General features: G+C 39.7%; 3 protein-coding genes across 38 annotated transcripts in view; 2 read left to right on the top strand and 1 right to left on the bottom strand.

The window, feature by feature from the left end:
* MESK2 (misexpression suppressor of KSR 2) overlaps positions 1-15,628 on the top strand; it is a 21,646-nt gene extending 6,018 nt beyond the window's left edge. Inside the window, exons 2-8 of one of the 36 annotated variants that reach the window (XM_086831556.1) lie at positions 4,019-4,366; positions 7,623-7,706; positions 8,435-8,628; positions 8,688-8,808; positions 8,870-9,434; positions 9,578-9,662; positions 14,270-15,628. In XM_086831556.1, coding sequence (XP_086687682.1) covers positions 4,155-4,366; positions 7,623-7,706; positions 8,435-8,628; positions 8,688-8,808; positions 8,870-9,434; positions 9,578-9,662; positions 14,270-14,700 — 1,692 coding nt within the window. In that variant the 5' untranslated portion in view covers positions 4,019-4,154 and the 3' untranslated portion in view covers positions 14,701-15,628. Of the gene's footprint in view, positions 1-4,006; positions 4,367-7,610; positions 7,707-8,434; positions 8,629-8,687; positions 8,809-8,869; positions 9,435-9,577; positions 9,663-9,897; positions 10,364-11,111 lie in introns of those variants that run through there. The other 35 variants (XM_086831562.1, XM_020959886.2, XM_020959884.2 and 32 more) reach the window with 35 other exon arrangements.
* Positions 14,351-19,669, bottom strand: LOC110189321 (uncharacterized). The gene is made up of 4 exons (XM_086831578.1): positions 19,509-19,669; positions 19,046-19,447; positions 16,380-16,799; positions 14,351-16,322 (listed from the first exon to the last, which is right to left on the bottom strand). The coding sequence occupies exons 1-4, from the start codon at positions 19,546-19,548 to the stop codon at positions 15,652-15,654; spliced, it is 1,533 nt and encodes a 510-aa protein (XP_086687704.1). The 5' UTR covers positions 19,549-19,669; the 3' UTR covers positions 14,351-15,651.
* LOC110189711 (uncharacterized) lies at positions 16,895-19,040 on the top strand. The gene is made up of 4 exons (XM_020959900.2): positions 16,895-17,348; positions 17,404-17,611; positions 17,674-17,860; positions 17,915-19,040. The coding sequence occupies exons 1-4, from the start codon at positions 17,208-17,210 to the stop codon at positions 18,981-18,983; spliced, it is 1,605 nt and encodes a 534-aa protein (XP_020815559.2). The 5' UTR covers positions 16,895-17,207; the 3' UTR covers positions 18,984-19,040.

Here is a 19,669-nt window from a genome sequence, read left to right as displayed (position 1 = left end):
ATTCACACAAAGGAACAAAAAAGGAAGCTAACTGCTTAATCAGAAGTTTATATGTCCTTACAGTTTGCAATTGAATTATAGAACGAATTCGAAATTTATAATAAATACGCATTTGAATTCTTTAAATTGATATTTATATTTGTTATATTTCATTTTCTCTGACAAATGAGAGTTTAAAAAACTCATAACTAAGCCAAGAAAACATTCATACTTAATATAAGGTTAACAAAAATTATTTTTTAACCCCTCATAAAATTAAACAAATTTTTTCAAAAATGGTTATGCCCAAATATGGCTTGGAAGACTCGGCTTTTGATGCTGATCAATAATATATATGTATATATACAAATACAGCGATTCGGTCTTCTGACAAAAATTGCATAACCCTGCAAGAGTTTAAAAATAAATTAAAGACTACCCCAACTTCTTAACGAAGAAAGTATCTCCTATAACCTACTCTTACAATAGTATACCCCAATATCCTTGCATTCCTGTGCCAATATTTTCCCCAGTGTATCCTGCAACAACGCTCTGACGTTGAGCAGAGTGTGATTTGGTACGTTTCTGCTTGTTTTATTTTTTTTTATTCGTATTTTCGTTGGCCTGCGGCCTGACATAGCGTGACATTTCCTTTATGTGATTTGCTGGCCCCATAACCTCTGATCTCCCCATTGCCACGCCCCCCTCCGAACAGGTAGTAGTAGTGCCGCTTGAAGGAGACCTAAGAACATTTGAATAATTTCTGTTTTTGCAAATTTGTCTCTACGGGAGGCACGGATATCCTTGAAGGCCTCGGACAAATTGCAGTCAATAGAATAGTTTGGAAAATATTTTGCAGATGGGGGAGAAGCCACCTTTGAAGGTATTTGAAATACAAGTAGTAGGGGAAGTCTTGGGAGTTTACTAAAAGCAAACTTTAAATAGAAAATTAGAATTGTAAATTATTTAAACCTGACCTTAGGTTTAGCAAGTAAATAAAATCACCACAAAACTGTCAATACAATCTAAATTAATTAAGATTTTAGGGTAATCTAGAAACCCGAAATGTTGGGTACTTTTATGTATATAGTATGCAACACTATTGACTAAGAGAGCCGGGTTTGTTGTTGCCCGTTGACCTGCCAACGGTTGCCATGGGCTACCGTGCCAAATTGTCGATATTTTCCCGTGTGCTCCTTTGGCAAAAGGCCGGAAAAGCAACTATGGCAGAGCCAAGGCACGTCATACGCCCAAGCTAATTTCCATGGTTCGAGGAAAATAAAAAAGAAAATAGTGTCTTTGCCCTGCACTCCTCGCACTCGGGGAGAGTGCCTCCTTCACGTGCAATCGCAATTATGAATAATTCGCCATAAATGGCACACTATACGCTGGCTGGGTCTGCAATTATTGGAATTGAAGTGCCCCAGATGCCGTCGATAAATCGCTAAAGCCTAGCTGGGTGTTCATATAAAACATATAGTATCTGAATATGGCGACGCTAGTGTCATTATATCATTTCGTGTGGCCGAGGTGAAAAGTGCAAGCGCAACTTTATCAGCGCCCATAAATCGCCCAGCAAAGGTCAAAGTTGAGCTCAACACTGACTGAGTTTTCCGTGTGGGAGAGGGTGGAAATTCCATTTGGGACCTAGCCTACGGCTGCAGGAACTTTAAATGTGCTGTCAGTGAGGTTTTAAGAGCGGTATCTATTGGATTTTAAATTGTAGATATAAATAACCTAATAAACAAGGTATACAAATATAAAATTTGGTGATTTGGTTTCATATTAACCATTTTCTTATACATTAATCATTTACTGAGTGAATATAACCTAAGGGCTTCCCTTTCATCAACAACTTCCTCCAGTAACTTGATAATGCATTTAAATATATTTTTACTAAAGAAATAACAGCAAACTCAATAAAAGCTGAGATAAACTCTTATTTTCTTTGTTTGATTTTCCATATTCTACATTATACAAACACATTGTTTGTAAAGAGATATCTCCATAACAATTGAAGAAAAATGTGAGAGATCTCTGAAGAGCTTCTGAAAAGCAATCAGAGAGAGTCAAGAACCCTGAACAAGATAACAAGATAAGATAACAAAAAAATCGTCAGCAAATGCTTGGTAAAATCTATAAAATTATCAAGTCATGATTTCTGATTTTCTGCTACAATTTTTATAACTGCCTTACTTTTTCCCTGATCTGCTGATGTTTCTGTTTTTTTATGACAAAAGTTTGTTCTTTTGAATGGCTAAATTATGCAGATAACATTGCAGCTAAATTGGGTAATGAGCAATAAAATGTTCAAGTCCATTGGCCTTTGCATAATAAAACTCTAAAATGTGAAGCTCCTCCTCTACTGGATAACTTTCTATATATTTTTTTCTCCGCCCTACCCTGGAGGCTCATTCATCATACGCACTGTGGTCCCAGCTTGGAAATGAATTCAAATTGCTTAGCTTGACCGGGTTCTATAACGTAAGACGCAAAAAAGTATATATTTATAACGAGTTTTTGTGTTGTTTGTTGTCTGAGTTTATACAGTTACACATTTGTTGTAGTATATATATATATAAATACTATATATACTTTTATCTGTATCTGGTGGGGCTGCGTCATTAGTTTTGAAGCGTTTGCATTTGCTTTGTTGCTGTCTGGTGATTATTAGTTGATAAATTTGCTTCGCATGACGCACTTAATCAGCTCCAGAAGCTCGAAGACCTCCCGAAAATTAAAGAGGGGTGCATACAACACACATTTTGTCCTCTGGGTATGTGTGAAATTTTCATGCTTTTGGCCCACTTTTGGCTTTAAGCCAGGGCACGTGGAGAGCAGGCCTCAAACCCTTGGCCCAAACTGGGTTAATGTAATGCATATGTGCTCTGGCGAATGGCAGGGCTTTAGGGTGTTTAGGGGTTATGAGGTTGATGCAGTTTTCCCTCTCCCTATCTCTCTCTCTCTGCGTGTTTCCATCCCCCCTACATTGCGGCTTGGCCTGCATATTTTCTTTCAAGTACGTACATTGACGCCCAGGCTCAGTTTTCCCGTGCAATGCCAGCGCTTAACGATGCCAAATGTTTATTGAGGTCTTGAATTTTACAAAATCTCTACCAAGTTTTAGCTAGGTTAGTAAAGAGTTGGGGTATTAAATATGGCATTATAGTGCAAAAGCTTTAAGAGGCTTAGCAAAATAAATAAATAAGCTTGTCTGTATTTGATAAATAATGCCAAATAAATATTGCAATTCCCAAAAATATGATGAATCACTTTCGTTCCCCCTACATATAATTATTTGCAGGTCTTATCTTATCAATAGGTTAAAGAATCAACTCTTGTATACCTTTTTTTTTGAGTTTTCAAGGCCTAAAAGTTCCTTAAATATCTGCTAATAATATAAGTTGGTTGTGGCTTTATTTTGTTACCAATCTCTGCTGTATTTGCTTGCTGCTTTTCCACATTATAAACTAGTTTAAGAAGTAAAGCAAGGCTTTAAGGCTTAACTAACAAATATGTCGGTGTTAGCAATGTCTCACTGTAGTTATGGCTCGGTGCTTATATTAACCGTGGTAATCATTATTCGAAGCTGTTGTGGGTGAACCTCCCTGACAATCTGGTTTTGGTGTGACTCAAAAACTCATCGTCATTATTTTCGTTGCTTTCGTTATTATTATATTTTTTGTGTACTCTTTCTCTTGTTTATTTTTATATGATTTATGTTTTGTGACGTTTGTGACGCCGCTGCTGCGCTGCTGCCAAATATATATACATATAATTCAATCTAAATAAATTCAATCAATCGACGAACTGCTCTTTGTATATGTCTGTCTGTCTGCCGGCTAAATAAAATCAAATAAATAAAAAACATACACCTCGACGCTGCTGCTGCTGATGAATTAAATGCATTGTTAATATAAAAATCACGACAAAAAATGAAATAAAACATGCAGCACCAACAACAACAACAACAACACCACAATCACCAATACACACCAACAACAACGACTCACACTTGCATGCACAGTGGAAATATCAGTTTTTCTTTTGTTAAAACCGAAAATCAAAGTCAGCTAAGTACAAGTACTCCAAATTCAAATTCATATAAAGCTGGGCATTAACTGATATAAAGAGTTAAATAAACTAAAGCAAGAAAAGAAACATAAAGACCAAGCATGCCACAGTCCGAGGGCGGCTATGTATCGCTGCCGGCCGTCAATGGCAATGGCAGCGCCATCTATCAGTCGACCACAGAGCCCACCGCCCCGCCTTCGGTCTTTGAGAGCATGAAGCGGGCGCTTGGCCAGGCCATCAAGTCCTCGCCAAATGACAGCGAGGATCTGCTCCGCACGGAGCGCCAGCCGGTCATCGTTGGCGTTGGCGCCAGGTAAGTTAGACCCAGCCCCAGGTCAGGGGATCCTTCTCTTCGCTGCGCGACGGTGAGCCCTTCGCCAATCACTCTTAATAATCACCAACGCCGGAACACAAGACTCCTCCTTCTGAATTACTCGTACCATATTGCCCCCCTTTTTAGCACGTCCACCACCACAGCCCAATCACCAATTGACCCACTCTTTTTTTCCTACACTGAGAACAAAAACACATACTGAACGTACTTATTAAACAGTGGAATATTGTTGATATTTCTTTAAGGAGGTTTTGAAAGATTGTGCTTAGGATTGGGTTTTTTTTAAAGGTTTATTCTTTGTGTATTTTGGGGTTCTAGAACTTCAGCAATTCTATGTGATTAAAAATCAAGTTACTAGACTACAAGTCCGTTTTCATTTATTGTTGTTCAATTTAGAAAATAATTGTCTGTTGGAAACAAGAAAAGGCACTTAAAAATATTATTAATTTAGGTATAGCAAGTTTTTAGCATTATTTACCATACTTAGTCTAGCTTAGACACGGGTTAATTAGCTCTTTAAATAATAAGGAAAAAAATGTTTAGCTAAGCTTCATCTGTACATTTCAAATCGAGTTTTACATACTCAAATATATTATTTCAAGTGTAATATCTAAGGGCTATAAAATATATAAATGTAAGAAACCAAAGTTGGCAAGTTTTATAACACCTAATTCGCAGTGTAGCTCACTTAAATACAGAACATCAAAGCTTCCCTTTGCCGCTTTTCCAGGCCCCCAAAATCCCCCTTTGAAGCTTAATTGCGATTGCATGTCTATCCAAAATGTTTGTTTCTTTTTGCTTTTCTTGCCTTTGATTGTGGTTGTTGTGAGCTTCTGTTTTTAGTTACAATTTTGTGTTGGTTTTTTTCTTGACTTAAGGCACTTTGCATTTGATTTGAATTTGGCCGCCACCAGAAGAAAGCATTATATATATATGTGATGTATATTTAAAGCCTTGCATTACATACATCATTTATCGCATTACATCATTCATCAGCATTGAAATTAAAGCGGCCCAGCTAGCTAATTAGGGAAAGTGGAATATTATGATTATGTGATTATTATGATTATTAACATATATCCTTAAAAAAACATTTTGGAAATGTTATGAAAACCCCAGAAAGTAGATTTAAGTCTTGAAACTTTAAATCGAAATTCTTTAGGAGCTTTAAATAAGTTTCTGATTGTCTATAGAATTTACAGACTTTAAGTAACTGTTTAGATGATTGTTAAGCGTTTAAAAATTGACTAGATCTCGACAAATTTCATTTAAATTCCCATTAAATAGAGCATTTGTTTATAGTGTAGACCCCTTAAAAATAAGCAAGCAGGAAATGTAACTTCTTTTCTGGTTAGCCATGGCTCAAGGTCACTCTGCAGTTTGCAGTTTTTGCAGTTTTGTCAATACAACAAGCCCCAACCGAGAGCAGAGCAAACAAAGCTCAGAAAATAAACTAAAAGCTGAGTCTAGCTGTGTCTCTCAGGTCGTTATAGTTTAGTTTAGTTAGTTGGTCGCCGGCTGCGACCCACATTCGTTCTATTTTTTGCGTCCACTCTTGGAAATTATTCATACGATCTCAAGTGGTTTTAATTAATATTTCCGCACAGACACCGTACTGACATTGTTCGTAAGTGATGCCTCCTGCCCTGTGATTTAGTCCAATTAATATTTGCCTCGTAAATATGAAAACAGTGTATACATATGTATATATGTATATTCCCGACTCCAGATCGCACTTACTGTTTACAGTCTTGCCGTTCGCCGGTGCATTGCACTTACTTATTTCTTGTGCTTGGAGTTTTCTGATACATACCGGTTTTAGCTGGGATTTCTCAGTTATTGCTGGGCGATTTAAAGAAAGCAAAGAAGCCTTAAGTAAGCCAACATCTGATTACCAGGAGTCGGTCCCTCAGCGTCAAGCTCTTCTCCATTTCATATATTTTTACTTTCTGCCCACCGTCCCCAAGGGGCTCATGCGCGTGCTCTGTTTCAGAAATTGATTGTCTAGATTAATAATGGATTTATGGAAGGCCTGTAATTAGTCAGCTAATGTGTGTCTCTCTTTTAGCAATTAAGGTTACTGGTTTACCAGGTGAAACTGGGTTTCAAATGACAAAGTAGTGTTTAAAATATGGTTTATTAAGAAAGAAACCAGTGTGTTACTTGAAATTTTACTCTTGAGAAACTTTAAAGTAATATATATACTTAAATAGTCTTTAGAAAGCTGAGTTTAAAAGGATTTCCTACAAAAGGAACGATTAAATTCCTATTATATTACTTCTTATTATATTTGGAAGCCTTTTTCTCATGGGTTTACATGGTTCAAGCTACACATTAGCCAAACTAAGACCTCTTTCTAGGTTTTAGATTATTTTTGAAGACCTTTCCTTGACATACCATCAATATTTCTTATGTCATAAGCTGGACTTGTGCAATTACTCTCTGTGGGATGCTTACAGGCCCAATCACGTAACCAATTAAAGGTGATAATGAAAAGAGCCATGACCCTCTTTATACATACATATACCTTGCCTTAGCTGCTTGAGGATAATGAACTCTCATCCCTCCTCACCTGGGCGAGTTGCTTGCTCCCACACCTCCGGCATTAACTAATTGAGTTCGGTCCCTGCAGTAAAAGTTGCCTTTATTTTTTGTGTGTTAGCCCAAGAAGAGGGAGCGAGGGACGGTAAACAAAAGTTTTCCACGCTTTTCCTGCGTGTGTGTGAAAGAAGGCGGAAGACCGAGGAAAGGAAAGTCAAATTAGTATGCCAGCTGGTCTCATTTTGTTGGCGCCACTTGTTTGTTTGTCGCTTGCCATTTTCATACATCGCGCTTACATTCATCCATCGACATTTACCCCGAATGACATTGCGTGACTCATTCGCTTACGTTTTACGTAAGGAGCCCCGGCGAGACCTTGGCGAGAATTCACCCACCCAACCACCCACCAACTTCATCCAGCCGGCTCCATGCTGCTCCCACTCTCTATTTTCTTTCTCTGTGCCTGTTTCTCTGTCGTCTGTGTTACTCTGTCTCTCTCCAAAACCCGACCTGTAAAAATACTTATAAGATCTCCAATTCCACAAAAAATAAAAAATCCAAAAAGATATATACGATATATAAAACAGGATGAAAGTTTTTAGCCGATTTGTAACAGAGTCAGCCAGAAACTTGCCTCGATTTTTGTGTTCCTTTTGGTTATTCTTTGCTTGCATGCTCATAGAATCTCTTTCAGAGACCGCGACAAATCCGGTAAGACACTGACCACCAAGATGCCGTCAGCACCAACACACACTGCCGAGGAGGCACACCTGCTCGGGTAAGCCAAAAAAGACTAGAGCCCGATACTAGCGAATAAACAGCCAGGAAATTGTGTGTAATTAGGCCCCAACCCCCCATTACGAATCTCCGATATCCGATCCCTTCGAATATGTAAGATAAAATGCAACACACACACTAAATACACTATAATATATATAAATATATATACACACACACCCCAAAACAGACAATAAAGTCTAGAGTTTGAGTTTTCCTTATGATTTATCTTTATTATTTTAAGTTACTTTTGTTGATTAACTTTTCACATAGCATTTGATTTATGAGACAACCATTAGTTTGTAAGCAAGTACTTGCCTAGATTTGAGTTAAATATAACTACTAAAACCCCGTAACAGCATCCCCCCGAAGCCCAAGTATCTCTCCGAATGTTTGATTAACCAATCGATTGATTACCTTAACGTCTTGATTTCTTTGAGTTTTGCATACAACATGAACCATCAACTAGAGAGTAGTCGAGCAGCGAGATCAACTCATGCCTGCAATATATATATAAATATGCCCTCCGATCAAGTAGTCCTAGAGCCTCTAGAGGAGTTCCCCGATAACCAGGACACACCTACACACTCTAAAAACTCACAGGATGCCAGTGTCTATGAACAGCTGACCCTGCTGCCGCCGCCGCTGCCACTGCTGCTGCCGCTCTAACTTAAGAAAAACCTAAACTCCGACTCCTTTACTCATCAATGTTTGTTATTATTCCTGCAGCACCATGCCCGTTGATCCCATGGACGACATCGAACTGCGCTCTGTGCAGCTGCAATTCCCCAATGCCCGCGGCTCCATTTTGGAGGCCTGCGAACAGCGACGCGTGCCCACAGACAAGGGCGATGTCCATGTGGCCATACAGGGCGATACGGCCAAGCCGGCCATTGTCACCTATCACGATCTGGGCCTCAACTGTGAGTAGTCTAATTTAGTTCTCATAAAACCAAGCTAACCAATTGGATTTATCTATCAGATGCCACCAGCTTTGCTGGCTTCTTCAACTTCCCAGTGATGCGAGGCTTGCTGGAGAACTTTTGTGTTTACCATGTGACTGCTCCTGGACAGGAAGAGGGTGCCCCCACTTTGCCAGAGGAGTAAGAATTGATCTTAAAATAATCAGACCTTTTCTGACTGAAGATATGTATGCCCACACAGCTACGTGTATCCTACCATGGATGATCTGGCCGCCCAGCTGCTGTTTGTGCTCTCCCACTTTGGCCTCAAGTCGGTGATTGGGTTTGGTGTGGGCGCTGGAGCAAATATTCTGGCACGTTTCGCCCATGCCCATCCGGATAAGGTGGGCGCTCTGTGCCTGATCAACTGCGTGTCCACGCAGTCGGGATGGATCGAGTGGGGTTATCAGAGCTTCAACGCCCGCTTCTTGCGCACCAAGGGCATGACACAGGGCGTTATCGATTACCTAATGTGGCATCACTTTGGCCGCAATCCGGAGGAGCGTAATCACGACTTGGTGCAGATGTACAAGCAGCATTTTGAGCGAGGCGTTAACCCGACCAACCTGGCCATGCTGATCAATGCGTACATTCATCGCAATGACCTCCATTTGGCGCGCACTCCACCGGGCACCCCGGGCACTGAGACGGCGGCCACTACGCTGAAGATGCCGGTGATTAATATCACGGGTTCGCTGTCACCGCATGTGGAGGATACGGTGACCTTCAATGGCCGCCTGGATCCCACAAACTCATCATGGATGAAGGTTCTTAGAGAGTTTATATTGGATTTTTAGTTGGAGTTGGTATAATGGCAAAGGAAATGGCTTGCCATTATTCCAACTGCAACTATATACAAAATCCCTTTGATTTCTTATTGATTTCAATAACATTTTTCATATTTTAACAGATTTCCGATTGCGCTTTGGTGCTGGAGGAGCAGCCGGCCAAGCTGGCCGAAGCCTTCCGGCTCTTCTTGCAGGGCGAGGGCTACGGTAAGTGTTAGAACACCGCACACACCAACCACCAACAACCACCACAACAACAACAACCAGAAAAAAAAACAACTAGAACAACAGCAACATTCAACTGCTACAACTGAACAACCTCAGCAATCTCTGCTACAATCTCAACTCAATCTACTTACTACTCTGTACCCACTCTATCTAAACCCTCTATTAACCCACAACAACTACTACTCAACCCAAACCTAACCTAACCTAACCTTAGCCAAGTTCTTCAGACCCGGCGACTGGGACGGTGTTCAGTCTAGCAGTTTTTTGCATACAAAAATCCCTAAGGAGTAAGATCCCCTCCTCCATAGCTTCAGTTCAGTTCAGTTCCTTTTAGACCCTGAATACTCTCTATATAGAGACACTCAAGATATATATATATATATACACTACGACGCACACACGCGATCCCCAAAAACCTAATCTTAGCCTAAAGCGAGTATCTTTTTGAGAATCAAAAGCTTTTTGAGATGCAATGAAACGAAACCAAAAAAACGGAGTATTGATTGTGCAAAATTCTATATTTATAAATTGGCTAATTATACAAAAAAAAGAAAATTTACCAAAAACAAACAAAAAACTATAAATAAATTGAAATTCGTTCAAATTTATGTTGAAAAAAACCCAAGTATTTGTACGCAAACAAAAGTATTTCAAAATAAAAATCGAAAAGTTGTTGAAAATCAAGCGTTTACTTTCTATAAACATATATATATATATTATCCCACCCTTTTCCCCCTAAAAATAGTTAGGAATAAAACACAATTAATGCATTTTCGCATCCACAACGACGACAAACAAAACAAGAAAAGATATTTCAAGATGTTCATTACTTTGTTTTTCATTTCTTTTTCCTTTCTCCAAAACTGCTTGTTTTTGCTAAACCAACATACAAAAAAAATAAAAAATAAAAAAAAAATACCAAAAAACAACCGAACAACACGCAACACAAATCCAAATGAAAAAATATATACAAACAAAACTACCACACGAAATTGCAACTTCAATCGATGATAATCTCGAATCCCCGCACCGCCATAAACCCCATAAAAATCCATAACTTCTCACACGCGACCCTCCATTTCATGGCCATTATCCATTATCCAATTCCATTCAATCAACTTCACTCCATCGACCTGGTCTCTGCTGCATTAACCTACGACTTTCTCCTCCGTTCCGTTCTCTTAAATTCTATTCTAATTCTGAATTTTCTTTTCGTTTTGAAATTGGTTTTCTAATTCTGATTCCCCCAACAAAAATAATAATAAATCAACAAATATAACCGCTAACTAATGCAACTGCGCGTTTTCTATATAATTTCAACAACAAATAACTATAATAATCGTGTGTATATGGTATGTATATTTGTACACACACACCTGCGCCTAAACAACACACACACATATATATATTTCGCACCTGTGATCGTAGTGTCCGAGAAACCTCAGTAGGAAGATCTGCCACCTGAGGCAGCACCCAGCAGCAGTAAACATACCCAACAAAAAATTGCAACAAACAAAAACGAAAACCCAAAAATCTCTAGTTGGAATGCATTTAGCTAATTAATTAATACAATAATTCAAATTAACATTCGTATATATATACAGATATATAGGCAAAGTAGAGCTTAGACAAAAATACACACAAAATAAACATACGCCCAGCTAATGGAGGCTCTCTGTGCTTTTTAAGGTGTTGAAAGACTTTTTAAAATATAGTTGGTTTTTGAAAAACTAACCAATTCCATATGTTTTTCTCTTCAACATAGAATGTGAACCGTATTAAATTTATAAACTATTCTTAATTTAATCATATCTAAAATGTTTCCTCTTTTATGCGTAGATATTTAAATTTAATTCCGTACAATTTTTTTTTTTTTTTTTTTAATTTTGTAATTATTTCAACATCTTAAATCCCAAAAAGAGCCTCTAATTGCTAAATTGACCTACACTCGCCTGCCTACACGTAGTTTGCTTGTTTGAGTACAGTGCCACCTCGGTAGCTAGGAACTTGATGCTCTTTCTAAGCTTCTCCAATGCTCTTTAATTTTCCTTTTCACCTGAAAAACCACGCTATCCACAAAAACACACACATCCACCCACCCACAAGCCTTTTGTTTACGACAAACTCTTTAATTTATTTGACCTTTCATTTGTTTTATTTATTTACACGCAAACTGAAAACAAAAAACAATGTACAACAACAACTACAACTATTACGACAACAATCACCAACAAATTTTCGAAAACCCCCCCAAAATAAAAAAAAGCTGTTGGCACACTGCAAAAGTTGGCGCGCAAAATCTCAATGGCCAGTCGGAGCAGTTCCACGCAAATTGAGCTGAGCGTGCAGTGAGTGAAATGGCGACCAAAGCCGCCGACAGAGCGTGAACGAGAGCGAATGTAGAGAGCAGCGACACTGGCAGCAGCAGAAGCAGCAGCAACGGCACAGCCCCCCTTTAAATTCCGTAGGGGCGCCGAGTGAGAGCGAGAGCTTTTGGATAATAACCTCCCCCCAAAAGAAAGAAACCCACCTTCCCAAAACAAAAACCAAAACTATAACAAAACCACTCGAAAATATTATCTGGGGTTTCCATCAAGTTGGCGCTTTTCCATATGGGCAAAACTCTCGTTCCGGTTTCTCCACTTCTGTGATTTCCATTGAAATTTATTTTGTTGCTCCTTTGTTTTATATTTTAATCCGCTTTTTTGTAATAATTACGAATTTTAGTTTGTAAGCTAAGGGAAAAGATAAAAACAAGAAGGAGCAAATTTAGTTTCCATTTCGTTTGTTGTCTACATGCATATTATTAAATAATAATAAAAACGCATTGCTTATATGTATGTTACGTAAATACCTATCGTTTTTTCACCCGTTTTTACCCTTTGCAAGGGATAAACATCACTGTAATCGCTACAATATTTGTTAAGTCTTTAATTCACTAAATTTTAAATATGCACATGGGGAATATATTCGAAAAATAACAGTTTTTGTGAGGAAATTGTATTCAAAATTTAGATAGAAATATGGAATAGGTGATTTTAAAATTATTCTTTTATGAATTAAATGATTCAAAAAGTAAAATTGAAATTTCTTTCGAAATTTTTTATGACCAACATATATTTCATTTTTTAACATTGGATTGGGTGATTCTGAACTAATTAAGCATTTCAAAAACGGGTTTTTTTTTTTCAATATCTACAGTGTTGTTAACCCTTCCAATTCGGAACTGTACTTTGCAAAAATGCGCTGCTTTTTTCACCTACACAGACACAACGCAGCTTAAGTATATGGAAGCAATAAGTTTATATACACACTTTATACAAATATACATACATGACAACGCTATTATATACATATTACATACACTAATCATACGCAAAGTCAACAAACAATGAAAATATAAAACATAATAAACACGAAAAAACATTAAAAAAATCAAACGAAAATTGAAAGTGTAAGCTTTTGTTGTATATTTGAGAATTCTTAATAAAACGAAGAACGTGAATTTCGAATTAAGAATCGGATCGGCGTCAGAGGGAATCGAAGCAATGTAGCTTTGCTAGCGTCTTGTCGCGTCGTATTTTTTCCACAGCAGCAACATGTCCATCGGCAGCAACTTCTTCGCCCAGCAACAGGTGGCTCCATATCAACAACCATCCGCATGCCATATCCAAGTAGCCGTTCATCAGTATTCTCTCATCGCAATTTCATCGCTCAGCTTGCTCCTCTCTTCCCTCCATCCATCTCAACTAAAACAACAACAACAAGAACAATAATATGAATAATAATAATAATAGTAACAATAGCAGAAGCAGATTGTCATCTCGAATCATGCTAAATGCACCAGACACTACACGTACAAGACAGCTCTGTGTTCTAAATAATGGTTGTTAAGATTTTGAAATATTTAAACTTAAATTTTAATTAATAAATTAATAACAACATATTTAAGCTAAAAGGAAATCAAATCGCTTAGGATATTATTGGTGATACTAGAGTCTAATAAGTTCCACAGCCAAACTAACTTCTATTCTTAAGTAGGGTTTAAAGAAATATAATAGACGATTCATTTTCCAAATTTAATAAAATAAAAGGTTAGCTTTAAATTAATTTTCATTAAAATAGAAATATTTTCTGAAGATTTGTCAAGTACACCAATAGAAGAAAAAGGAATTTATTTATAAAAGGGTTACCTATTTCACCACAAAATCGTTGGAATATCATTTCAGGAGATTAGTCGTTTTTCGAAACTCTTTAATATAGCTTATAGATTTTAGCATCCTTGCATTATTTTTCCTACTTTAACTTAAATTATTTAGACCACATCTGCGAAGAACACACACAGACACACCACACACCAACACACAAAAAATACAAAACATTTCGAAAACAGCAGCCAAGCCTTTTAGAAAGTGTATAAAGAAAAAACACCCATCAAGAACAACCAACAACTTACATGTTCTCAAGTAACATAACGTAAATAACAAAAGCCAAACTACTACTACCTTCCCCCAACAACTGACAATCAACAATCAACAACCAACAACAACCTACAACAACCACCTATAAAAATAAAACTGCCACAGCAACGCCGCTGTCAACGCCAGCGAGTTCGCCCTGCGGCACCAAATACCACACGTACTCCTCGATCTTCTTCGCCAACTTCCGGGAGCAGCAGCAGCAGGCGATGGAGGAGCGCGAACGGGAACGGGAACGGGAGCGGGATCGCCAGCGGCAGCTGAACCTACGGGTGGGAAATCGCCTAAGGGAGACGGCCATTAATTGCACCAACACGGGAGGCCAGCATCAGGGGGACAATAACAATGCGGACGAGCATAGCGGTGACGAGGAGGATATGGATCTGGAGAACGGAAATGGGAATGGCCATGCCGCCGGAAGCGGAAATGGCAACCGTGCCTACGTTACCACGGACACTTCGGGCACGCTCTACTATGGCGCCCAGAGCAACAAGATACGCATCACCGAGAATCCACTGCCCGAGCCGGTCAGCTCTTAGATTGTGTTCCGGAGATCCCAGCCACTTAGACACACACACACCTTGTTATTGTTGTTACCTTGCCACAAACACACACAAAAACATACACTGAGAAAAATAAAGCAGCCGCCGCCAAGTCAAGCCAAGCTTTCAGCCGTGCTCCAAGAGACACAAAAGACACAAGATAAAATAATGAAAAGTAATAACTAATTTACACACACCGCTAGATAAATGAATGCAATAATTAACCACCAAAAGAGAGCATCCGTTGATTGATTGTGTTTCCTCCTCCCTATGGTTTTGCGAGATGCGGAGAGATATTTGTAATTTACACTTTGTGCCTGAGCGTAACGTAACGAACATACACATAATACTTGATATATATCAGCAGAGCAGCATTTCAGTTTCAAAATACCTTCTCTGTTCTATTTTTTTTTTTTTTTGGTCTGTCGAGTGCAACACATATTTTATGACGAGCTTGCTTAGTTGTTGTAAAACGAACAATATACAAGATATATATACTATATACTATACTATACAGATGTGTATACAAGCAACACGATAACGAAACTCAAAGATTACGAGCATTTTCGCTTAATGTTAAAACCTAAACCCAAACTGTTAACTTAATCCCAAAGAATAATACAACCTAAAAAAAAATGTAGCATATCAAAATAATGAAAGAAAATCTCTCAAAATTACGTATATACTTATACAAACCTAGATAAATCGTAGACAATTGCGAATTGCCAGCCCCGAAATTCAGTTCACCATGAATGAGAATGCCACTAGGACACGAGACACTGTCACTGTCGCAGGAAAAAAGTACACAGACACACACAGGATATGAATATAGAAGACATACATATATATACTATATAAAAATAATGACAACTTTTTGCAATAACTTCGAATTCAATTCAATAAAAGTTTTAGAAGCTTGATGCGATCCGGCTGGGTTCTAATTATTTATTAAGGGGGCGCCAGCATTTCACTGATCCTGCGCAGGGTTTCCTCCCGTTCTCGCCGGATCAGTTGGGTGACTTTGTCGAGGAACTGTTGCTGCTGGTCCCGCTGTTGCCTTAGCTGGGTCTCGTTGGCAGTCTTAATTTGCGCCAGGAGATGCTTCTGACCCTCTATAATGGCCTTGAGAGATTCCAGCGGTGTGGGCTCCTTCTCCACGGCAGTATCATCGTAATCCTCATCGTAATCATCGCCGCCAGCTCGCAACAGATCGCAGGTGGAGCTGGACTCCTCCTCGGTGTCACTCTCCGGCTGAAGCTTCACCGGTGATTGCTTGGGTAGCGACGATTTAATCAGTCGCATGGGTCTCTGTTTGACCCGCTTCCTGTTCTCCCGCGGCGAAGTACCGGTAATCTCGTCGAAGAGCTTAAAGTGACGGGGCAGTATCCGGACATTGTCCAGGCCATGCTCCTTGGCCTCGCGATGGCGCTTAAATAGCAATCTCAACTTATTTCGCAGCTGGTGTGGGGTCCTCTTAATGGCCTGCTTCGCCAGGATATTAGAAATATGTACGAGGGTCTGGAAATTTCGCTTCCGAGAGCCGTCCAAGGCGCGAAAGAAACCGTTGTCCCGGATGATGAGCAAAAAGGCATCCACCTCTTCGTCGGTCCAAAAATGAGCTGTAAATTCAATTAAAATTAAATTTAATATTGGAAATTGTATTAAGCGCTAATTACTTCCGCTTCTCTGCGAAGCATCGCCCTCGTCGTCATCACTGTCATTGAAGTCGCTTCCCTCGCTGGCACTGCTGACATTGGCCTCCGCCTCCGCCTCCGCCGCCGCTTCCTCCTCGGTGGGATCCAGGACCTGTCGCATGGCTTCATAATGCTCGAAGGTTTCCCCCGTGCCGTTCTTGACCTTATTGTACATCCGCCGGAGTAGCTGGAATTTGATGCGCAGCTTGTCTGGACCCTTGTAGCTGTTCCGCTTGGCCATCTCCTTGGCCAGCAGCTTGAAGACCTTGGCATTCCGTTTTCGAAGTAGCGCCGTCCTCAAACCCAGCGTGTGGATTAGGTCAAAGAGGAGGTCCACCTCGCCCTCGGTCCATTTGCAACGGGCATTGGTGTGAATTGACGAAGAAGAGGCTTCTAAGGCATCTGTGCGGGAGTTATTTGATTTTTAAATATATGCAAAGTGTAATAAATAAATAACTAAACTATGAACAAAGATTTTTGTGTACATTAAAATTACCCTAATTCGTGACTATTTTATAGGAAATGATAAGTTTTGTGTGGTGAAGGTGCACTCCTCACTACTTTATTATATCTTTAAAGCGGTCCTTTGTTTTATTTAGAATGCATTTAAGATAAGGCACTGATAATTCTGTATGCACCGCTGAGCGAATATATAAATAGCTACGACGTACAAAGTAAAATTCTCATGTATTACGAGTTTAGTCAGGTGTTTCTGCTGCCACTTTTGTTTAAGACAACTTTCTAAATAATTAAGTTATAGTAACTTGTTAAGTGTATCTAGAAAACCAACTTTAAAAGTTAAATAAAGTTATGGCACAGCTACCCGTAACCTACAATGAGCAGGAAAATATATGGAGTGGGCTTCCAGTAGCCTTCAGCCCTAGAGATGTTCCCTCTTTAGGTGCCATCATATTCAACAATATGAGGAAGTGTGGCGACAACATATGCCAAGTAAAATAACAAATAAATACAAGTAAATAAATAAAAACCATATATTCTTATACAGATATGGGATGACAACGGCGAAACAGTGACCTTTGATCAGTCGCTTACTTGGGCCATTCGGTTAGCTGAGTTCTTCAAGAAACGTGGCCTAGGTCACAAGGATGTCATAGGTATATCAGCAGAAAACTCAAAATATTTGCTGTCTTTAGGTGTGGCCTGTCTGATGAATGGAACACCATTCCACTCACTTAGTCCAGTGCTGGATGCAGGTTTGCCTTATTTACACATCATATATATATATATTAAATTTATATAAAATTGCTAATTTTAGTCACCCAAAAACATATATTTTCGCTAACCAAGCCTTCATTAGTATTCTGCGATGGAAAAATATACGAAAAAATACACAAGGCTACGTTGAAATGGCAACCGGAGATATATATTCTCACCGATATTGTTGCAGGAGTACCTAACATAGAAATCCTGCTGGATCCTTCCCCTACTGAAAGGTTTTACGAGTAAGTACAAGATATATTTCCCTAAAACTTAAACGCACTGAGATATTCCTCCAGACCGGAACCCTTGAAGGAGGGCGGTGATCAAACCGTGGCCATACTCTGCTCTTCGGGCACAACTGGTCTGCCCAAGGCTGTCTGCATCTCTAACAGAAGCCTTCTACCAACACCGTCAGCCTTGTTGAACAGCGAATCCGTTGGCTTTTCCTACGCCGCTCTCGACTGGATCTCGGGAGTTGCGAGCTTTATATCCCACACAGCCTTTGGATTCACGCGCATCTTGAGCAGAACTCTAGTAACTCCTGAGTATCTTGTGCAGCTTGTGAAAAGATACAAGATTAGTGCCATTGTTTTCGCACCACGTCACATATCTGCCCTGATTAACTGTCCGTCGGCCAACTCAGAGTCGTTGGCCTCTCTGCGCAGCGTGTTCTGCAGCGGTGGCATTATTTCTGAGTCCTCCCTTCAGCGATGCCAGAAGCTATGTAAAAATGCCACGATAAGTCAGATCTATGCCTTGACAGAATCCGGTAATATATCAATGGCTCTTGGTATTGACAATGGCAACACGGTAGGCAGGCCACTGCCAGGTGTCCGAATTCGCATTGTAAGCGAGAACGGTGAGAACCTGAGGCACAACCAGGTGGGAGAGATATATGCGCACACGGAGCTGGTCTGGCGAGGATATTACGGAAATCCTGAAGAGTCTGTACACATTCGTGACTCTGAGGGCTGGTTTCATACTGGAGACCTAGGCTACTTTGATGATCAGAACCTCCTTTACATAGTTGACCGTTGCAAGGACATTTGCAAATACCAAGGGCAGAACTTCTGGCCCGGCGAGATCGAACAGGTTATATTAGAACTCAGCCAAGTGCAAGATGTTTGCGTGGTTGGCATCTACGACGAGAAGGTGGGTGATGAGGCAGGTGCACTTGTTGTAAAGAGAAAGGGATTTCCTTTGAAGGCAGAGGAGATTGTGGCTTATGTGGCCCACCGATTGCCCATATACAAACAACTCCATGCCGGAGTGCAGTTCACCGACCAAATGCCAGTAAATCAGAATGGAAAAACCTTAAGGAAGGCAGCACGCGACATATTTATAGCTAAGAACAAAATACTATAGATTTATAATGGAATATAAAATAATATTATAATAGAATATACCTTAATAATCACTCCACCTACCTTCTTCTTCTTCGCTTTCCGAGCCCAGATCCTCCTCCGCCTCCGCGTCGCTTTCACTCTCCAGTTCGGCTTCAAAATCTGAGCCCTCATTTCCCTGCATCAGTTCGTGGACTTCGGCAAAGTGGTCAAAGGACTCGCCGCCGTTCCTGGCCCGCACATACTGACGCCTCAACTGGTGGTATTTGACCCTCAGCTGCTTGGGACTCTTGGGATAGTTGCGCTTGGCCATCTCACGAGCAATCACCTTGAAGACTTTGTCATTGCGGTTTTTCCTTAAAGGAATTTGCAGTTTCAGTTGGTTTATGATAGCAAAAAAGGATTCCACCTCCTCGTGGGACCACCGGCAGCGGGTGGCTTTTTCGGGACTGTTTTCCAAGGCCGTATGGTTTGAGTTTCCAAGATCTATTTCGGGATAGGATGAGAACTTAGTTTTAGCCGGGATTTTAAGAGAAATTTTACCTACACTCGGAGTACTTTTGTTCCAGTTCATTGTCGTCCATCATTGCTAAGTATTTATATCGGTTTTAATTTTTAAACTTTAAATATTTATAAAAATAACAATTATTTGTTGACTAAACAACCGGTTTGGCGTTTTTTCTTCAAAAATCGTCTGGGCACTCTATT

Source organism: Drosophila serrata, unplaced genomic scaffold (genome assembly GCF_035046125.1).
Source record: "Drosophila serrata isolate PLE 108 unplaced genomic scaffold, ASM3504612v1 contig_240, whole genome shotgun sequence".
Classification (NCBI taxonomy): domain Eukaryota; kingdom Metazoa; phylum Arthropoda; class Insecta; order Diptera; family Drosophilidae; genus Drosophila; species Drosophila serrata.
The sequence above is the reverse complement of the archived record's forward strand: the minus strand, read 5'-3'. Positions and strand labels throughout refer to the sequence as shown.